Source organism: Lichenostomus cassidix, chromosome 3, assembly GCF_008360975.1.
Source record: "Lichenostomus cassidix isolate B80296 chromosome 3, HeHo_3.0, whole genome shotgun sequence".
Lineage (NCBI taxonomy): Eukaryota > Metazoa > Chordata > Aves > Passeriformes > Meliphagidae > Lichenostomus > Lichenostomus cassidix.
In genome coordinates, this window is record NC_139483.1 from 80,445,988 (window position 1) to 80,467,645 (window position 21,658).

The 21,658-nt window shown below is 35.8% G+C and overlaps 1 protein-coding gene across 1 annotated transcript in view; it reads left to right on the forward strand.

Moving 5' to 3' along the window:
* The window catches only part of PHIP (PHIP subunit of CUL4-Ring ligase complex), a 106,725-nt gene that overhangs the window by 59,805 nt on the left and 25,262 nt on the right, over window positions 1-21,658 (forward strand). The window contains exons 18-27 of the mRNA XM_085056463.1: window positions 1,394-1,531; window positions 2,556-2,739; window positions 3,400-3,523; window positions 11,369-11,509; window positions 12,319-12,395; window positions 13,081-13,312; window positions 16,313-16,432; window positions 20,038-20,145; window positions 20,572-20,696; window positions 20,907-20,989. Coding sequence (XP_084912589.1) covers window positions 1,394-1,531; window positions 2,556-2,739; window positions 3,400-3,523; window positions 11,369-11,509; window positions 12,319-12,395; window positions 13,081-13,312; window positions 16,313-16,432; window positions 20,038-20,145; window positions 20,572-20,696; window positions 20,907-20,989 — 1,332 coding nt within the window. The remainder of the gene's footprint in view (window positions 1-1,393; window positions 1,532-2,555; window positions 2,740-3,399; window positions 3,524-11,368; window positions 11,510-12,318; window positions 12,396-13,080; window positions 13,313-16,312; window positions 16,433-20,037; window positions 20,146-20,571; window positions 20,697-20,906; window positions 20,990-21,658) is intronic.

A 21,658-nucleotide genomic window follows, 5' to 3' on the forward strand; every position in this document is an offset into this window, starting at 1 on the left:
GCTTCTTTAAACCAGACGTTTTGAAAAAAATCAAGTACACATCAGTGGCTTTATTATTTCATTTAAAAAGAAACCACTTGCTGTTTCTTGCTAAGGCATTGTCTCACAGGCTAGATACATGAAAACATTCATTTTGTTTAGACAGCAGTTTTCTTATTTAAGATCATTCTTGGGTTATTAGTAGGATTTCCCATTGTTCTCAGTAGACAGTATGTCTGCTCACGAGATCAACAAATTAATCTGTCTCACTACATGAGTCAGAAAACATCCAGCTGTGGTTATACCAGAGCTTGTTCCATGATTCCAAGGTTCTGCTGCTTTAGGGAAGTTGACTTCAATAACCTTGAAAGTCTGAGAGCACTATCTTAAATATTTATTCTTTTCTCTGTATACTACTAAGAGATAGCTTCTGTGCAGCCACATAAGCAAAGCTCTTCATTTCATAGCACAATTACTGTAATGTCTAGGCTTTGATCTTGCAAAGTGCAGTTTATACTGTGATATTTCTTTGGAATCATGTTGTAAAAATAATTTCTATATCTTGTTTCTTTGAACATTGTTGTTATCCCTCCTTACAAAGTTTTGCAAGTTCTTCTTCTCTTGACTAGAGCTTCCCACCACTCCACCTTCTCACTACTCTGCGCAGAAGTGTCTGACTTCTTTTTGAATCAGTACTGTAACTCTTGTCTTTTTCTCTATACCTCTCTAACTGTTTTTTGTGACATTGTGAGTTTGAAAACAGTTTTTGTGTTATTCATACTTATGTGTTGTCTATTTTGCATGCTGCTCAGAAACAGTATTATCACCTTGTAATCACTTCTATGGAGTTGTTTCCCATCTTCTATTCAAAAGAGCTACCCAAAAGGAGGTTTCTTGCCTGTTTTACATAATAAAGAAAATTACCATTACTTGATCTGTGTGGTCATTATGCCCATGTGGAGCTCAATCAAGCATTTTTACTGCTTGGTGTCCTACAGTACAGATAATTATTTTCTAATTCCGTTAGACCTTCTTGATGTAGTTCTTTCATTGAAGCTTATAAAGTGTTTTATAATGCATTTGAGGCAGGCTAATGTTGCATTTGAACAATTTGCATCTACTTAGCTGACAAACAACAGTTGTATTAAGCTTCTGTGGCTTGCTAGCACTTGATCAAATTTAAACTTTTATTAGAAGTGAAATGTGATCATCTTGACCCTTCTCCAGATAATGTCTCAAATATATTAAGAAGTTTTCAAAAACAGCTGTTAGAAAAATAAGCATTAGTCCACTGTTAAACATGATAATTTACTGTACTTGTAAATTTCAAAGCTAAAACTTAGATGAACTGTCACTAACGATTTACTCAAAATTTACATTTGTGTGTTGTTTCCCTGTATATTTTGCTTCACAGGATTGAATCAAGTTCTTAGTCAGCAAGCAAATCAAGAAGTTAGTCCGTTGGATAGCATGATTCAAAGACTTCAGCAAGAGCAGGACCAGAGACGTTCTGGGGAGGCAGGAACCAGTAGTACCAGCCGGATAAGCAGAGGTAGATCACTGAGGGATGGGTGTTGAGGCTGGGAGTTGGAAAACATAAATCTGTTTGTACTGTACATGATCTGTGCATTTTGTTGAAATAGTAGAAAGGAGGTATAAAGCTGTAGAAAATAGTCATGCTTTCCCATTGTTTTTTACCTTTCTGCAAAATGTTAGGGTTCTTAACATTACAGATTTATCTTGTTATTGTCTGCTCAGTTAGGGAATTGCAGCAGCTGCATTCCCTTAAAACTAACTACCCTACTGTTTAATCTGGAATTGGCCATCTAGTTGTTTGAAATCTGACTTCTTTCAAATAAGGATGCAAGAGGAAGAAAAGTGGAAGTATCTACTACTTTCTCCACAAAATTGTTCCATGTTTCAGTGTCTTGCAGTAGAGTACACAGTAGTTTTCAACACCTACAAAATCATGGTTAGCAATCCACTGGAGTAAGGAAGAATAGCCTGTTTATGTAAGGATATGGAAAAATGTTGATATTTTGCTGCTGTGTAAGTGTTTGAAGGCTCTTGCATGTGCTTGTGGTTTTGGTTTGGGTTGGTTTGGTTATTTTTAACCTCTCGACCATTTCAGTTTTTTGTCTCTAAATTTTACAGCTTGATTCCTAATTTCCAGTGTTGAGGCTTCCTTTTTTTTGAAGGTAGAAGACTGTTTAGGGAGCACACTGATTCAGTGAGATAGCTCACTGTTTTATAACGCAGATCTAGAGTGCAGTAGCAATAGTCAGCTATGCATAAATGTTTTCAAAAGTATTTTTAAAGAAGCAAACATTTGCTTCACTTCGGATTGTTGATACATCTGCTTCTTTTCCATGTGAATTTTAAAACAGAGTGCTGCAGTCCAATAGCTGTGGTGTGTTGTGGTGACTGTAGAAACTGCCGAAATAGTTATATTCAGTTAGTATGATTTCTTTTAATGTAATAGTAAAATTATTTTTTTCCATTTCATTCCAAGTTTTTCTTTTTGAATGCTTCCCTAAGAATTTCAGATCAAGAACTATTGCTTTTTGACTTTTTAGGATCGGTAAGCTCTACCTCAGAAGTACATTCCCCACCAAATATAGGGTTACGGCGCAGTGGACAAATTGAAGGTGTGCGTCAGATGCATAGCAATGCACCGAGAAGTGAAATAGCCACTGAGAGGGACCTTGTGGCTTGGAGTCGCAGGGTTGTAGTGCCTGAACTCTCTTCTGGTGTAGCCAGGTAAACATAGGCTGAGAATTTTACTGTGGTGAACTTAATTTAATTGAACAGTTTTGGAATTCCTGTCGCCATTCACATCATCATTTGTGTGATATTTTTCTGTTTTGTTGTCTCAAATTTCTTATGAAACCAATTTCAGTTTGAAATCATTTGTTTGTGTATCAGTTGAAAAATCTTGGAATTCCAGAAGGTTTTGGAATAAAAATTGGCTGTTTATTGGATGACACAGTAACTGAATTTGTGTAGGCAGTGGAATCTAGTTGCCTTAATAACTTCTGACTTGCAGAATAAGATTATATATTTTAACTCTTTTTATTCCTGTCATTGTATGGCATTTTATGGCTGGAATACTGACCTAATCTATTAGGTGCCTGAGATGAATTTTGATTTTCAGAATGAAACTTTGACTTTTTCAGTAATTAACTCTTGTGATGAATACTTAAATCTGTAAGTCAGAAAACCTACTTGCTATAGTCAAGCATAAGCTGCTCTAGTTTAATGAAATAAGATTAATATCTTACTTTGTTCGAAAAAAGCTAATTTTGAAGCCATACGCTAAAAACTATTATAGATGTTGAATGTCTGTTCCCTTGTTTGGAATAGATCCTCTCAGTTGTAGTAATTACCCTTAAAGTTAACATCTCAATTTTCTTTTTTCAGTAGGCAGGAAGAATGGAGAACAGCAAAGGGAGAAGAAGAAATAAGGGTGTATCGATCAGAAGAGAAAAGAAAACATGTAATGACTCACATTCCAAGAGAAAACAAAATACCTACTTTCTCTAAGGTAAGTAGTCCACCTATGCCTTATCACAGAATGAAGCATAAAATTTAACTCAATAACTTGGACTACATAAATTTACATTCCTCTTCTCATTTAAATTTAAAAACCAGGGTATGGGAGTTTGTTTACCTCCCATACCCTGTTGTTTACCTCCATACCCTGATGAGTACTGATGTTTCAGTATGTTCTGAATAATAAACAACATAGATTGCTTTCAGAAATGGGGGGAAATCTCTGAAAATCTGGTATTGGGACATGATTTGCTATAGGGAGTCTGTCGCTATTAATCAGCACCCCACTGCTATTGTCTACTGTTTGACATACTATTCTGTGGAAAGGTTCTATTAAAACTCAAGTCACAGTTCTTAACACATTAAATACAACTCCAAATAGAAATTTGGGTATTTTCTTTCATGGTACCCTAAACATCATATTGTGGGCCGTTACGGGATATATCTAAGTCATACTTTTTGCTAGAGCTGGAGTACATTTTCAGAAAAGAGGAAAACAGGATAGATTAAGTAGAAGAAAGTAAGTTGTATTAAGAATTAAGTTGCCGTAAGTTACTTGTTTTTTTAATATAACTTGCAAAAAATTTTAATATTACATCTTTTTGCTGGTTGAAAATTGAAGTATATATATTCTGTTTACAGGAAGAATTTTATGTCTTCTTTGTTTGAAATTTAGTTTTATCTATGAATTGCACATGCTTATATATGCTTTTAGCTAAATAACCAACTATGTGTCTGTAATAAAGGAAGTAAATTTTATCAATTGTAAAGGAGAACCCATGCTCTGGGTTTTGTAGTAGGTTTAATATAGAGGAGCCTGTTTTTACCCTCAATCAAAAGCTTGTAAAATACAGCCTTCAGGAACATTGCAAATTGTTGCAATTTTGATTCAAAAGTAAAAATCACTTATGGGATATGAAGTGGGAAAATGAATAAATGAAATAAAAAGAACAGGTATGCAAAAGACTGCAGCTCATAAGTTTATTAGAGTACCATACTTGAAGCCTGAGCTGTGTATTGCTCACTTTCCTGTGGAGGAAGGAACTGAACTGATATTGAGAGCAATCTAAAAAAAAGTAAATTTCAGATGCTTTATAGGGATTCTGTAATTTTTAATAATGATGAATTAATTTTACATGTAGTAGAGTAAGTTTGAGATTAGCGAGTTTATATTTGATACTAAATTTGAGTATTGTTTTGCTACTTTTTCATACTCAGACAAAATAAAGATTTCAAAAGAAGTGTTGTGAGCACTCCCCTACTCATAGTCCCCTAATAACTTTAAATTTCTTTATTAACTTTATTTCTTAATTTTTCCTTCAATTTCTTTCTTGTATTAAATTTTGAGATCATTGCTATCCTAAAAATGGTACCGATACGCTATTTTCAGTTCTGTAGTCACCAATTTTGTGTGTTTGCCCAAGACACACCAAAAAATTATTGTTCACTTTTATCTCCAGTTTATGTACTTAGAAGGGGAAAGCTTTATGCCACGTGACAGGACTCATTAATGAAATACCAGGACATCAGAAATCTTTGTAACTCTTATTTTGCTCTTGGGAATAATAAAAAATAGGCCTGACAAATTCAGATTTTAACAAATTTTATTCTTTGCTTGAGTGGATGTATTTTTGTGCTGAATTATAGATTTTCTTTTAGTTTAATTAAACAGTTACACTGCTCAAGGGTTTCTATTTTGTTTCCCTGTCTTTAGCTCCAGCCTAGTCAAAAGATCCATTCTGATAATGTGAATTCATACCAAATTACTGTTAAATTTCTAATTGGGTTACAGTTTTCTTCTAAAATATCACTAGGACATAAAAGTTTACCAGAGTAGGCTAGCTGGTCCTGCATTTTAGTTTTAGCAATTACTTTTATTATATCTTTGAAACAAAGAAACTTAATGCAAATGTTTTTTAAAATCCTGTTTCAAAAAAAGAAATTTTTACTCTCCAAACTTTAATGGTAGCACTGGATCTTCTGAGCCCCCTATTTTTATTTCAGATATTTATGCTCTTGAAATCCCTCAGAGCAACTGCTATTGAGGAATAACTTTCTTCAGTTTTATATATTTATAGCTGGTGAGGGCTCTGTGATCTGGATTCTGGATTCTCAGAATGTGTGGGAGAGAGAACTTGGTAAATCCTTTAGTCACTTTCCACCTTTATTCTGAGGAAATACAGAGAAAACCCAGGCAATCATGGTCTTTTCATCTGAGTATGTCAGTAAATTTTCTGTATAAAAATTACTCATGAATTTAGTAATACTTTCAGAACACTTAAAGCCTTCATAAACCCTGCTGGATACTTTTTTATAGCATCTCGGAATAAAAGGATTGTATTCTTCCACAGCTGATTCTTCATTAAATATGTCTCTTTTTGGAGGACTCAGTCTGCTGAGAAGTATACTAATTCAAATCACTTGAGTAAAATCTCAGAGGGATTCAGAAATAAGTAGATATCCCATGGGCTTTAAATTAAGCAAGTTTCAAGAAGAAAAAGGTGTTTGATCTCAAGTGGTTGAGTCTCACAATTAAATGAACTGCTCAAATTTTCATGATTTTTATTGTTGCTTATGGTTAACATGAGCAACACTTCTGCGTAGTAGTGTCTGAGCAACAGGAATAATGAATTGGAAGTGTCCTCTTCTGTAGTGTTCCCAGTAAAATCAAACAAACATCTGGGAAGAGAAGCAAGACTGGCTGCAATCAAAAAACTGTTGTGCAATATTTTTAGGGTTGTTTTAGATAGAAATTAATAACTTAATTATAGTTGCTCTTCTGTTGCTGTTCTTTACAGTGACTACGTGATTTTAAATACGAGCTATGTTAGGTTGAAGATAGAACTGGAAAGCACAGTGGAAATCTTCCTTTTCCTTGAGAACATCAGTAGGTTTTGATACTGATTTCCTTCAAATTATATTACAGTACTGTTGCAAGACTACAGTCCTTATTGCATAGTGAATTCTTATGGGTTTAATGGGCAAATTTATGATCTAAAGGAGATGGGGAACACCTCCAACAAAATGCAGGCAAGACATTCTCTTCGAGTAATTGCTAGACCCAAGAGCTACACTACCTAGAATTCTAGAAAATGTCTCACTCCATAGTACTGTAAGCTTCTCTGGGAGCAGAGTTAAACAAAAAATTAATATTAAAACATTGTCTTCATAGGCAAATTCAGTTGTGTTCTTACCAGTAGGAAATACTAATTTCTATATTAGCTTTTGAAATTTATCAGGTCTGTTCATATGATAATCATAAAATAATATTTTCTTCTGTTCCTGTCTAACTGAAAGAACTCAAAAATACAGAAGTAAAATGAAAAAGTGGGCAGGAACAAATGCTAGCATTTTGGATTGCAAGCTAAGTGTAAGTCAGTAAGGAAGAACACAGAGCAGCTGTAATTACATTTCAAGGAGATTCTCAAGTCCTGTTGCTAACTTTTAATCCAGGGTCATTGTAGGGTGTGTTAAAAGTAATACAGAATTGTAGCTCAGTCTTTCTTCTTTAACAATATCTGCAATTTAAATGGAAGTCACAGAAATACTCTACTGTTGAGAGCCCACATTCTTTTGACACAGGTCATACTGTGGTGTTTGTATATGGTTGCTTAAGGGACTAATGGAGTTGTGGGGGAGAAACTAAAAGCTTGGGTATTTTGACCTGAATAATATTTAGTAAATAATATTCAGTATCGCTGACCTGCAGGCTGAATGAAGAACTTGGTTTGACTTTCAAAGTCATTGGTGAGGAATAGGGTTTTCTCTGACTATTATTAAACAAAAGCACTTAAAAAACAAACAGAAAAAACTTGAACCCCAAAATATTATTGAAAGAGGATAGAAAGGAATTTTTGCATCTTCAAAATGGAACTTTGTTTCAAATTATTTGTTTTCAGGAGTAGATGAGAGTTGAGATAACTAACATGCTTAGGTAAATGTTCCCAGTCCAAGTAATTAAGAGTATTAGTTTATTAAACTACTGGGATTAGAGCATTTTAATAAATATTTAAGAGTGTGAAATTTCTGTACACTAGAGGGTTGATGTGATGTGTGTCCTAGTAAAATGTGACAAAAATGGAAATATTTCTCATTATCAATAAGTAGGAATTCTATGCCAAATTTCAAGGAATTAACATGGGAGATTGTTATGGATGGAAAAAAGTAGGCATAGGCCTTTGTAGTGATAGGTGCAAATGTCTGTATTGTAAACTAGCAGGACCCAGGGAGGAGAAATGTGTGCTTTGTTCTGCTGCAAGTAGCTTGGGTTGCACAGAAATAAGTTTTTCTACTTATTTAAGTTATTAAGTTATTTAAATTGAAGTATTAAGTTATTTAAACACTACTTCCAATTAAATCAGCAAGATGTTAAGGGGAAAATAATCTAAAATTCCATAGCCTAGCACTCAGTGCTTAGTCTCTGTTACCTTCACTGCTTTTGGAACGGTTCTCACAAATTTTTTACATACATGTGATGTGGTGAGAGTAAAAACTAAGTAATTACAGGCACTGATCCAGACTTGAGGAGAATATGGAAGGGTGTTCTTTAGTCACAGAGAAAGGGCCAGGGCAAAAGGCAGTGACCTATTTGATGTTGGGGTTCTGATATTGGACTTGTGCTGTGCCCCTCTTAAACTTTCTGCTGGAAGTTAATTCCTGTTGTCTTAAGGAAGAAGGAGTCATTTTCACATAAAAATGGATGCTGCTGGTTATAAAATAAAATGAAATTGATACAGCCAAAGCTTCCCAAAATTGCTTCAGCCCTGTATGAAACTGCAGCAAAGCTGTGCTTCCCAGTGCTGTCAGGATCATAAGAGCAGTAGAATGCAGTGGTCTCAGTTGTCAGGACATCACTGGGTTTCTGCTGTATCTCTCACAAATGATGTTACCAAGACCCCCAGCAGTGTCCACTATCCCTCTCAAATACAGGAAATGCCATAATTTTTATTTCACAGAAAAACTGTTCTCACAGGAGCTGTAATTTCTGATGTATCAATATATGTGCTCTGATACTGACTGGAAGCCTTGGATAAGATCAAGGTACTTGTCAGCATATATGACTGTTCATCAAAGTGTATAGAGAGAAAGTGATGATTGAACCTCAAATCACAGGTTATCTTGTTTTTATTTCCCAGCCTACTGTTAGAGTTGAGAGTCCAATTTTGAGCTCTTTCTTTAGGTTATATATTGAGGGAGAGGAAGCATCAGCTGTTGTTTCCTCAGCTACTGTTGAACTTGCTGGTGATAATTACATTTTGTCAGAAAAAAATCATAGTACTTTATTAGTCAAACCTTCACATTCAACTTCAGCCCTCCCCCAAGTATTCTGCCTGACTTGCAGCTTCTCATCAGATTTTGAAAAGCTGAGTTCAATAGGAGTGATATTTTTGGCAAGATGAGACAGTTGTATACCTTGTGGCTCCTTTTCTCATCAGTGCTTGGGCAGTGGGATTAGGCAAGGTGACGTCTAGACATCTGTTCCAACTTCAGTCATTCTATCGTTCTGTTACTTATCTTATACCAAAAGAACTTGTGGGTTTTTTTCTGTTCTTTTTGTGTTCTTGTTTTGGCACTGTGTCTTTCCCAAAGCAGTTTGTTACTCTTTGGCATCACTATGACCCAATATTTATACAGTGATGTTACTTTTTTCCATGAAGGAATGATTGGGTTGGGGGGAGGTGGGGGTGTTGTTTTTTCCCTCAAACTTTGAACTGCCAAAAGAAAAAAATTCTTTTCAAAACCAAAGAGTAATGCAAAGTGCTTCAGTTTTTTAAGGATCTGTAGTTCAATTCAAGTAGGGAAAAGCTACATTTACAATAACTGTCTGAGAAACCTCACCTCTGAAGAGAAACAGGGAGGTAAAGTTTTTGGACTTCTGTTTCTAGAAAGAAGATGATAACATTGCAGTCAAGCTGTAAAGTAGCTTCTGCAAAATATGTTCCCCTTATTGTAATTTATACTTGACTAATTTGTTTCATTGTGGTTATGTGATTCCATTCTGTCACTGCTTTCTCTACTATGTTTCATGATGCTAAGAGGCAAATGGGCTTTTCTGAAAAAGTCACAGTTCAGTAGCAGAAACAAGTTGCTATAGTGCTGGCTTTTGTGATCGCTTTGCTTCAGTAATGAATCTTGAGAGCTTGATGAGAAGTGAGCAGCCCCAGCAGGCTGAAGGACAGAAGGCTATGTGATCGGCTCAAGCCACTGCGCTTAGGGCAGCCTTGGAGCTGTTCTGGGTCAGGTCAGAGCAGCTTGAGGAGATCTGGTGTGCGCTGCCAGTTTGAATCCAGACAGAGGAATGAGTGCCCCAGGTCTCAAGAGTCTTGGGCAATATAAAAAAGCTGATTGCTGAGCAGTCCCATTAGAAATGTCTCTGGAGGCTGTGCTGTCAGTGATAGCCTCCCCAGCTAGACAGAAGGACAGAATAACAGAAGCACGGTACTTACTGAAAAGAGCATAGAGCAGTTTGTGTTGGTCCTCTGTGCTTTGATAAAAACTGGAACACAACTGGACAGAGTGGTGTGCTGGCCTACCCTACTGAACTGTTGCAGTCATGCTTGCAGGTGTGCATCTTCTAACAGGAAGGGTGGGAGAAAAACTAGTTACTAGACTTCTGCATTTTAGTGACAATTGTTGTGGCAAAGGAAACCCAAATCTTAGCTACTATTGGTTAGCCAAGTTTTAGTACAGTTTTTACTGTAAAAAGTGGGAGTTATTTTCCTCAACAAGAAAATTCAACCTTCTGAACCAATTTTTATCATACATGATAGAAAACATCATCTCTTTCCTGCAAAAGAAAAAAAAATAAGAGAATCAGAGAGAAATAGGTACAAGCAATCTGCTCTGCTAGAAGACTCTCAAAATATTAGTGCCTTTTTGTGTTTTGTTCCAGTTCCACTTTCTTCATTTCTGGGACTATTTTTTTCAACTATATCAGCACCTAATAGATATCTGAGGTTTTCTTTGTCTCAGAGGGATAGCACTGGGAAAGTGTGCCTCTTTTTGTGGCATCTAGGAATGCGCCTAGAAATTATTTTGTTGGATATGAGCTAGGAGGATGTTCAACTATACATGCAAAAAAAAAAAATTAGCACAAAACTCTTGAAATTGAGATCATAGCTCTTGGATTTTTTCCCAGTGATTGGGGACTAACACAAGATTGCACACTTGGTGTTGAGAGCAAGTGTTTGCGTTGTATGTATTCTACAGGAGGAACAAAATCTCTTAATGCTGGAGCATGAAGTGTTTCTAAATTACAGCTTTATTTCATTCTTTAAAGCTTCATAAGAACTCACATTCTTTCAAACTGACTCATTCATTTGAATTCTTCAATGCATCATCATACCATTTAAAGGTCTGTATTTGCTAACAGTCATCTCTGTATGATAAGGGGTGTATTACTGTATTACTGTATGTTTCTTCTAACACATCTGACCCCTAGGCTGCAAAATAACACTCTGGACTTCTGTTAAAGAGTCTCCTTTCCTTGGCCATTTTTAGTGTAATTCTGAGCTTTTACAAGCCCATAGCAGCCTATCAGTAGTTAACTGAAATGTACTTTGCCGAGAGCAAATATTTTTAATAATTACGGATTTAAAAATTATATTGTGTCTGGGAAGAAATTTTAATTATTTCCAGAACACATTGAACTATTTGATGCTTATATTCAATCAACTACACATGTGGAGTGTTTTCTTCAGCAGCTCTTTAGTTTTGGACTTGGAACTTTTTGCTAATGCAAAAATTGTTTCCTGGAATACTGTTATTAAGGAAAATGCTATGTATTAATAAAACATGTACTCAAAAATCATGTATTTTGACTTTCGTGTCTTCACAGAACCATTCTCATGATAATTTACTAGATGCTAGTGACTCAAAGAAACAAGCAGCTAATCAGCACAACTACCGTACAAGATATGCAGTAGAAGAAACTGCAAGGCCTGCTGAAGAGTTGGAAAATGGACACAGTTCTTCAGATGTAAGATCTTTATTCATAAGGCAATCTTACATATTCCGTTTCTACTTATTAAGCTCCTGCTTCAGCTAATGAAACATTGTTTCTAGTGGAAACTCAAATTACATTTTTCATTGTGTGTTTCATTTCACCTCTTTAAAAAAGAATGTTGAAATAAGTTTTCACATGCTGTTGTATCTGTTTAGCTTTGACTTAAAAAACAATTGACGAAAATGCTCATATGTAAGGGTATTTTACAAAGTGTATGTCTGCAATGTTAAGCCTTCCTTGTATTTGTAAGCCTAGTCAGTATTGCCCATGTGGCCTAGCAATGTGGTCACCAACTTTAGGTGACCCTGCTTAAACAGGGAGGTTGGATAATACGAGCTCCAGAAGTCCCTTCCAACCTCCACCATTCTGTGCTTCTGTAACTTCGGTAGAGAATGAGTGATGAGTACATAAAGTTCATGCTCGGTTTTTGTTTGATTTTGAAAAGATGTGGAAATACTATGTTAAAAAGACTTGAAATAATATTTGAGAAAGTAAGCTAGCCTTGTTAAATGGTGATGTGAAATGTTGCTATACACTGCATCTGTCCACGCACAGGTATCTATCTTCATACTTCTTTATATGTCCACTAAAGTAAAGGAATTATCTGCAAACTAAAATGCCTTTTTAACATGAGGCTTTTAGAATGCCATATGTTTATAGCACATACAAAGCCTAGAAAATTTTCATTGTATAGTTATATAACTTGAGCTCTAAAGAAAATGCTTTCTTTTTCTCTGCCTCCTCCTCTGCCCCTCCCCAATGTCCTCTGCTCTCCTTGTTAGGAAGGGGAAGTAGTTGTTGCCAGTGGTGGAACATCAGAAGATGATGAAAGAGCATGGCACAGTGATGGCAGTTCTAGGTAAGTGATATATACCTTGCAGAGAAAATTCTTGCCAATAGGTCTTAAATAATTTTTGCTGTAAACAGTTAATGAGTAATAACTAACACTTGTGCAGATTTAGAAGAAAAGGTGAATGAGAATGTGAAAATTTCAGGATTTAATTTTCAGTCATCTTGCTAACTAAAATTTAGGGAATGTTTTGTCCTTGTTTGCTTGAAGCAGAATTGTTTTGCTGGAAGGTATTTCTTTTCAGGCACACAAATACTTTGGGCAGGTGGTAGCAGTTTCCTATGACTCTCAGTCTGAATTGTGACTCCTGGTTTGAATTAGCAAATACCGAGTTAGCTTCACCCGTCCTTTATTTCTTCATTCAAAGCTATTCAAAACCAGAAGTCTTGAAAACAATATCCAGACTTCAGTGTATATCATCTTGAACTGATGATGTGAACAGGATGATTACTTTGGGGGAATGATATAAGTTAAGCCTCTTGCAAGACCAAATGATGTCAGGGCTTTTGATTTACTACCATTTAAATTGTAGGTAGAACATAGGGTTTTAAGCATTATTAGGGTTTTAACTATTAAAATGTTGCAGTTAGCCAGACTGTTAACTGTAATCTTTGACTGAGTTATATTGTGTAATCCAATGCATTTTTTAACTTTTGTGTTTTAATTTCTTTTTTCTTTGTTATATCATACACAGTGACTATTCTAGTGATTATTCTGACTGGACAGCAGATGCAGGAATCAATTTGCAACCACCAAAGAAAATTCCTAAAATTAAAACAAAGAAAGCAGAAAGTAGTTCAGAGGATGAAGAAGGACCTGAAAAACAAAGGAAACAAATTAAAAAGGAAAGGAAAAAGGGTATTGAGGAGAAAGATGGACCATCAACTTCACCAAAGAAGAGGAAACCCAAAGAGAGAAAACAAAAGGTTAGAACTTCTTTGTGTGTTACACGTTGCTCATTCCAGCTGACTTAGAAATAATTGGATGAATGCTTCAGTTACATATACAACTTAATAATGTCTAATTTTAAAACACATTATGACTCTTACTTGTAACAAATGATAATTAAAGACTCTTGCAAGTCAATGATAGATGGGTGTAATGATATGCTTTCCAAATATGATGTGTTTCACACAAGGAACACTTCTAAGGTCCTTATCACTATCCTTTCTCACAACAAAACTTTCTTTCTGTGGAAGTATTCAACTTCCAATACAACTGTGTATTGGTATAACATGCCAGTATTTTTTTCAGCTGTGCTGACTTGTCTCCCCATATAATGGAAATTTTTTTTAGATCTGCATAACCATGTAATGTTTTTCTGTCAATTCCATGATATATGATATTGGCATTATCCTTGTCACTATACCTCAATCAAGGGAAATATGACTTGATCAAGATTTTGTTATTGTCTGTGTTTTGTATATAATGTCATTTCAGTTTGGATCAGTACATTGAAGTTGTCAGTGACTTTGGTTATTTTCAGTGTGTTTTTTGAGAGGTTTTGATTTTAATTGTTGCATCTGAAAACTTCACTCTTCCTTCTTTCTTTACAGAGACCAGAAGTGATCTATCTGGTTGATGTTAATTGTTTTTGTAAGCTTGTAGCTTCTATTTTTGCAATACCCAAGGATGCTAACTGTATCATGTAAACAAAATAACTTTATTTTGTTTATTGAAAAGATAAACAATAATCAGCATTCTTTAAGATCATTATTTCAATGTTTTAGCCCTCATTAGAAGGTAGACTGACAAAACAGCTGTTTGAACACGCAGGTTGGCTTAGTTTCAGACTTACTGTGAATCTCTGGTTGGGCATGCAGGATGTCAGGTGGTAGTCTTTATTCTTTGTTTAGGCTACTTCTTGTTTATTGTACACAATGTCTGGTTTTACTGTTGATACTAATACTATATTGGTATTTACATGGTCTGAAACCAAAATAAGGTATCAGAAGAAATAAGAATACAAAGAAGACCAGAAAAATAGATGGTGGGGGGCTTTAAAATGATTGAAACCTCTAGTTTAGCTCCTTATTATAAAATAAAAATACTGATTGATAGCCTAGTATTTCCACTTAGATTAAAGCTAAACGGAGTGTTTTGGCAATCTTGCATCCATTTTGGTCCCAGTTATGGAGATGAGGGAGGTCTTTGATTCAAAAAGTATCAGGCCTAGATATTTCAGACTTTTAAAGCTGACCTGCTCCTTTCTTGAGTCACAGGAAAATAGGCTGGAAGGAATTGCAGAAAATCAGCTCTCTTTCCTCTGTCCCGAGGTAGCATTAATTACACCTGTCATTCCTGTCAGATGTTAGTCTTTGAAGTTTCTTGTGGTGGCCATTTGACCTCCTTACTGAGCAGAGAGCTCACAGGCCTTTCTGGCAGAAAGTTCTTCTTCTTCCGTGATCCTGATTCAAAACAGTACTTTTCATTGAGGAAAGAAGTTTTGATTGTCTTTGTAGCCATGCACAGAATCTTAGAAATTAAGAAAGGAGTAGAGAAAAAATGACATTCATCTTTATTAATACATGGGCTTCATGATCTTGAATGGTGCTTATATTTCTAATCCCTCTTTACCAAAAATCATTCTGAAAAATGATACAGCAGTGTTGAAGAGCAAGGAAGGATCACCCAGGAAGATCGAAAGTACAGAACAATTTTTTTCTTTAGGGCAGACACAGAGACTGACTCTTAGAAGGGTGAGAGATTGGAACAGATATGATGAAAAACTATGTATAAAACGATCATGGTTTAGAATGGAATAAATGCAGAATGATTTCCTTCCTTATTTTGTTACAGTGAGATGCAGCACCCAATGACCGACATGAAGCTCAAAAATGAGCCATTTTCCCATTCAACATTTCCCTCCCCAAGCAAACAAACATCCCAAATCCACCTGAGCATGTAGTCAGGTCGCAGAACTAATTACTAAAGGCTTTAGTTGAGTTTCAGAAATTATTTAATAAAGTCACTGGGAATAGTCCTTTCTTGATGAGTAACTAAGATCAGGCTTGGCTTCCAGAAAGTTCACCAGTTAGCTGGGCAGTTTGCTCTAATGCAATGTATCAGTTTTTTGCAAGAGAGACCTGCTTGAACCTCAGAATTCACAAAGTTGATGTTACTGATTTATTACAATAGAGAGGTTCTGTTTAGAATACTTCATACTTTTTTGTTTGTTTGTTTGTTGTTTGTTCTTTTTCCTCCGACACCCACTGGTGTGCACTCATCAGAGTATTTCTCATCATGTGAAACCACATTTGAATTTGCATAATGGAATTACATGTGAAGTATCCTATTTGCAGTCTGGAGATTCAGAGTCCTCTATCAGTGGCTGTATGGAGTGGATTTCTGTACTGCTGTCCAGGGTTGTTGTCTGTACATACACAAGATCCTGTTAGGAATTTCAAAGCAGCCTTGCTTGAATGGTTGTACAAACCCCTCCTTTAATCTGGCCTATTAGGTACAGACAAGCAGTGTGCACCTAGGATCAGCAACTGCAGTGTGCTTCATTGCTTACAAGTATGTGATGTGGAAATACATTCTGCAAATGCAGTTCCACAGCACTTTGTAGTAAATATGCATGTAGGTAATGTGGATGTGCCCTATCCAGGTCATTTTCACATGATTTACCTCATAAATCTCTTCCTGATTGTTTTGTTCAAAGTTCCTTAATTGGAGGCAGCTGTATAATTTTAGTGCCTTTTTGGCCAAGGCAACCATGTAAATTTGGTTAAAGAGAATAATGACATGCTCCTGTTTATCTTTTTGGGCATGAGACATAGTTACTGAACTGTTATTAAATTCAGTTTTTGTTAGAAAAGCTCATCCCCACACATAGCCCCCCCAAAAAACCTCAAAAGGCAGTTAAGATTAATCCTCACACTAGCAATAACTTCATACTAAACTTCTGTGTATGTTTTCTTCAGAGGCTGGCTGTAGGAGTTCTGGCAGAAAATGGTTTGACGCTGGAAGAATGGCTGCCTTCAGCATGGATTACAGACACTGTTCCTCGGCGGTGCCCATTTGTGCCACAGATGGGGGATGAGGTATTGTAGTTTTTCCCTCTGTGTCCTTACTTCTTTTGGCTTGTTTTTGCCTTTTTTTTTTTTTCTGTGCCTTTTCTTCCCAGAGACCTATAATCAAAATATTTTGGATTTTTTTAAAAGCATTTTTTGATCTGGCTAACATTTGCTTTTGCTTCCTTGTACTTAGGAAAATATTCTGCACAGTGTTGCTTTGACATTTTATTATTATTCTGTGCTGTTGCAGTAGTGTTCCTTCTTGTATGATATTCAGTGTATTAATTTCCTTGTGACACCTGTAGACAAGCTGTGTTAGATGCTTTATGTCGTGAAAATATTTCTTGATTGGTAGAGCATTTGGTATGTGGAAGAACGGGTAAGAAAAAAATATGAAATTAAGCCTGGAAAACATACTTTAGTTTTGGACTTGAAGTAAAAACCAGGAATTAAGCCTCCTAGAGAAGGCTGTGGTTTTTTTTTCCTTGGTGTGATTGCTTTGAGTGGACAGTGTAATTTTTTTCAATATTCATTTATTCTGAAGCAAAATTCTGATATTGTCCTTATCACTTGTATTTCTGATATCAGAAATCTTCTGCTAGTTTTTTACAACAGCAAACCACAAGCAAAGTTTTGTAAATGTGTATTTTATACAAACCAGACTGTAAATACTTTGTGAACATGACCTAGATGTCTCAAAATACAGTAGCAAAAGGTCACCCACCAGTTTCTACTTTGGAATATGTAGGAAGTAGACATTACAGTGATGTTTACAAATAGGTAGTATTAGATAGAATGCAATCTTGAAAGCTGGAGTCTGTGCGTGTTTCTTATAACCCCCTCAGGTTAAAATAAAAGGAAATAGCTGGTTTGTGCTCTAATGGGCAGTGTATTGTCTCCTTGGGGAGCAGCATGTGTTCTGAGATACTAAACATTTGTTGTGTAGCTCACACCTTCAGAATGCTGTTGGAGAAATACTTGACATGGTGGCAAGGTTGATTAACTTGGTTTCCAAGCTAAAGCTTTTTGTGGGCACCAACTTAGAAACTGAATTAGGAGCAGAGGTTGCATGTGCAAGCAGTTCCATTTTTACTGGATCACTTCACTGGTCCAGTTCACAGCACAGCTATGCAACAATTACATTGGCAAAACTAGTGAGGGAGGGAAGGAGCATTTCAAGTTGAGAGTTGCAACTAGAGAAAATGCTTATGGATTTATCCCTCCAGTAAGCATGTTTTGGAGACTCTGCTGTTCAAAAGATCAAGTCCAAATAAATATATTTGGTGTGTGATACCATCTGGATACAGTGAAGCAGCCAAGGATTTATCAGTACCATACTGCCCAGGAAACTTTAACATCGTATTGGTTTGGTAAGATTAACTGTTGTGTTTGATTTGGCACCTGTGGAATAGCATGTACAGGGTGTACTAGGAATATCTAAGTAGGGTGCATCCTTTTGCTGAAAATGCTTTATATGGGAGAACAAGAAGTTTCCTGTCCTGTGCCTAGAAAGTAGGAATAATTACACCAATAGAGAGTATGTTTGTAATCTAGCTGGTCTGTATGAAACTCCATCTCTGATACTTGCCTTTCTCAGATTTACTTAATACATGAAAAGAAATTTTTCATCTAGAAAGTTCCTTTTGAGATTCACAGAAATAAAGGGTTGGTTTAATTAGAGAAATGTCGTGAGAAGGGGTGTTGTGCGGCCTTCCAACATTTTATTGGATGATTGATATGCTTTATAAGATTCAGGAGGAGAGAGATTTTAAATTCATTCTCAAGCTGTACAAACAAGAAAAAACAGCAGTGCTATATTTAGTTACACTTAGTGCATAAGAATAGCACATACCATCCCATTTCCCTTTCTGACTAGTGCTGTTTACAGATCTCAGCAATGTGTCTTGAGGGATGGTAGAAACACCAGAGACATGTGGCTGCAACTTCCCTGTCTGAATATCCAAATACAAGGCATGTTTGTTGGAGTATTCTGCCATTAATATGATAAGGAACAGTTTTGTCTGGGTACTACAACAAACATGCAGAAACAGGGATTCATCAAGAATAAAAATATTATTTCTTGGGATAAGACATGAACTCCTTTTTTTTTTTGACATATATCTTCCCAGTGTATCCTTCTGACAGAAGATGCAATGCTTAGAGCCATTTACAAAATACAAAATATTTCACTTCTGTAAGCAGTGGGTTGAATTTAAGTAGTGGTTTGGCAGAAACACTAAGTGTAGCAGAAATTGTTTGTAGCCTCTGCACTTTTTTTGTTTTGATTCACTGGAAAGTATGGGAAACAATCATCACCATGTCAAAAGTGTAATGTAAATTGGCCTTATTTCAGATGTGTCTCAGTAGCCCCTATTCCTTTTTCTGACAGATAGATTCTGAGATTCTGACAGCGCCTAAGAGATTCTCGCTGCTTTCATGCCCGTTGTAGCTGCTGTGTGTTTTGAGGATAGTGTTCATATTGAATACTCTAAAACCAAGGATTAAAAAAAATTGTGGTGCTGAATCCTTCTCCATTAAAAAAAGTTAAAAATTGCCATGTGACACTGAGAGAATTCAGTACCTGTTAATGTAGAAACTTGGCAGACACTTCTTTATAATGCTTTATGGTACAAGGGTTTTGGAAAGCAGGTAGAAATACAAATATTAGTGTGTTTATTTGTATATTTTAAAATGTAGAGGGATTTTTGCTCTGCTGTTTTTGTTTATGTTGTATTGGACCTTTAGGTTAAAGCTATCTTTCCTTCATGCTATTAGATGGAAATCCCATGTTGGAACACTTGTAGAGGATCTTTTATTTGGCATGCATTGTACCAAGAATAGAGCGATTTATCAGATCTTTGTTCCAACTAGTTTGTGGAAGCTCTGTTTCGCATTTCAAATACATTCCTGGAGTACATGTTTATGGTTTTCAGCTTACTGCCTCATTACAGTGATGGCTTATAATAGAAGCATTCATCCATGTGGTATCAGATACAGCAAGATCAAAGTAGAACCATTAGACTCTGGATGTCTGGATCATGAAAATTTAGGCTGGAAGGATGAAAAAAATTAATAAGCACTTGAAATGTCTATTTTAGTTTGTTCATGTCTCTGTTAGGCTATTTTTTTCAGTGATACGGAAGCAAACACCAAAATCTTACCATAATGATAACAAACTGATTTTTCCTTCTAGAATATATTTCTTGTTCGAAAAAGATTAGCTAGGTAGTGAATTTAGTGATACTTGATTGTCAGCTTAGGGCTGCCCTGCAGTGATGAATATCCAGGTGGATTAGAGGAATTCTTGTTGCTGTCATTGAGTTGCTCTGTGGCACAATGATGAATGGATGGTCTTGTTACTGACTTTGCTTTGGTGTCAAGTGTAATTTAGGGTATTTTGCTAATACAGAAAATAGTGTTCTACGTCTTTCCTAGTTTTTTCTGTAAATTTTTCTATAATGGTTTTTTTGTTTTTTCCTCCTTCTAATTTTTTGAGAACCCATGACTTTTGCAGCAAAAGAAAGTGAAAAGAAGTTGATAAAATAGAAAATACACACATCGTATGGCAATGACTTTTTAGCATTTCAGCTCCTCACAGTCCTTGTAGAATAATTGTCACATTTCACTTTCAGGTCTACTATTTCCGACAAGGCCACGAAGCATACGTTGTAATGGCCAAGAAGAACAAAATATATAACATTAATCCCAAGAAACAGCCATGGCATAAAATGGAACTGCGGGTATGACTTGTTTGTTTGTTTGTTTGTTTTGGGTTTTTTTGGAGTTTTTTTTGTTTGTTTATATCTTATAAAAAAAATTAGAAACTAACTGGAAGTAAGTTCTTGATACTAAGTTCTAGATAAATCTAGTGCTCTTAGTATTGTAGCATAAGGGGGAAAATGTAACTTAATAGTCAAATGAAATCAGACCTTAAACTGTACTACTTTTTGCTTGAGCAGATGAGATAGTTATACTTCATAGCAAAATATTTTTCAAACATATTGGATTGTGAAATAATAGCTTGTCATGGAAGACTAAATTTCAGGTTCTCAATTTTGATGTGATCTGGCAGAAATTTAGTATATTCAGTATCCCCATATTTTCGTGTTTCAGAAAGCTATTTCAATTAACTTCAGTGGTGATACATAATGTTTTGTTTATTCTAGGAGCAAGAGCTGATGAAAATAGTTGGGATTAAGTATGAAGTGGGGTTGCCTACTCTCTGCTGTCTTAAACTAGCTTTTCTTGACCCTGATACGGGTAAACTGACTGGAGGAGCCTTCACCATGAAGTAAGAACAGCATTATTGTATTCAAATTAGGGGTTTTCTTGCAGGGGGGTGGCCAAGTGGGTGTTGAGGTTACAAGTTAAATGAGGACATTAATATTGACCTGGTGCTTTTCAAGTGTTGAATTCTAAGTGTTAATTTTTTTATGTAAGTGCTTTATGTTATGCTTTTGCTGTTTTATTGCTTAATAATTGTGCATTCTATTGGAATTAGGTACCATGATATGCCAGATGTCATAGATTTCCTAGTTTTGAGGCAACAATTTGATGATGCAAAGCACAGGCGATGGAATATAGGTGAGTTGTGGGGGGAGTTGCATGCTGTGGTTTTGTCTGTTTTTCCAAGTGTCTATCTATTTCCATGATAACTTTTTAAAAAGTAGGTTATTGTAAATAAATCCCAATACTGTGCTGAAGTCAGAGAGTAAGCTCTGCCCATAGTTAAATGGGGGGTCCTCCTTTGTCCTTGACTGAAGTGGCAGCAAGCAAGCAAAATAGTGAAGGTGATCTGTAAAAGATGGTGCAAAGAAAATGTCAGTTCTTTGTTTGCAGAGGGAATAGTTAAGACATAGGTTTTGGGAATATGGTGTTTATTGCTAGCTGGTAACTTCTTGTAGCCTACATATTGTTTGTATGTTTTTTTTTTTTGTTGTTGTTGAAGGCCCTCCTACAACTGCATTGCTACTGCAATTATTTTTTCCCCCAATTCTAAAATTTCTGCTGAAATATGGAAACACCTTTTCAGAAACTGGAAATTGATTTCTAGATTGTACAAAGAGAATGCTCTTTCCATCTCTTTATACTTTTTTAATTCTGTTCTAAACCCTGTGGTTTAGCTTCATTGGAGTGTATATATTTTTGTATGTATATATTCATTGGAGTGTAGTTATAATTTGCTGCCAAGTGATGAGGGAATGACTTGGATTCTTTTTATTTTGCCTGTGCTCAGTTATTTTGGAGTATTGG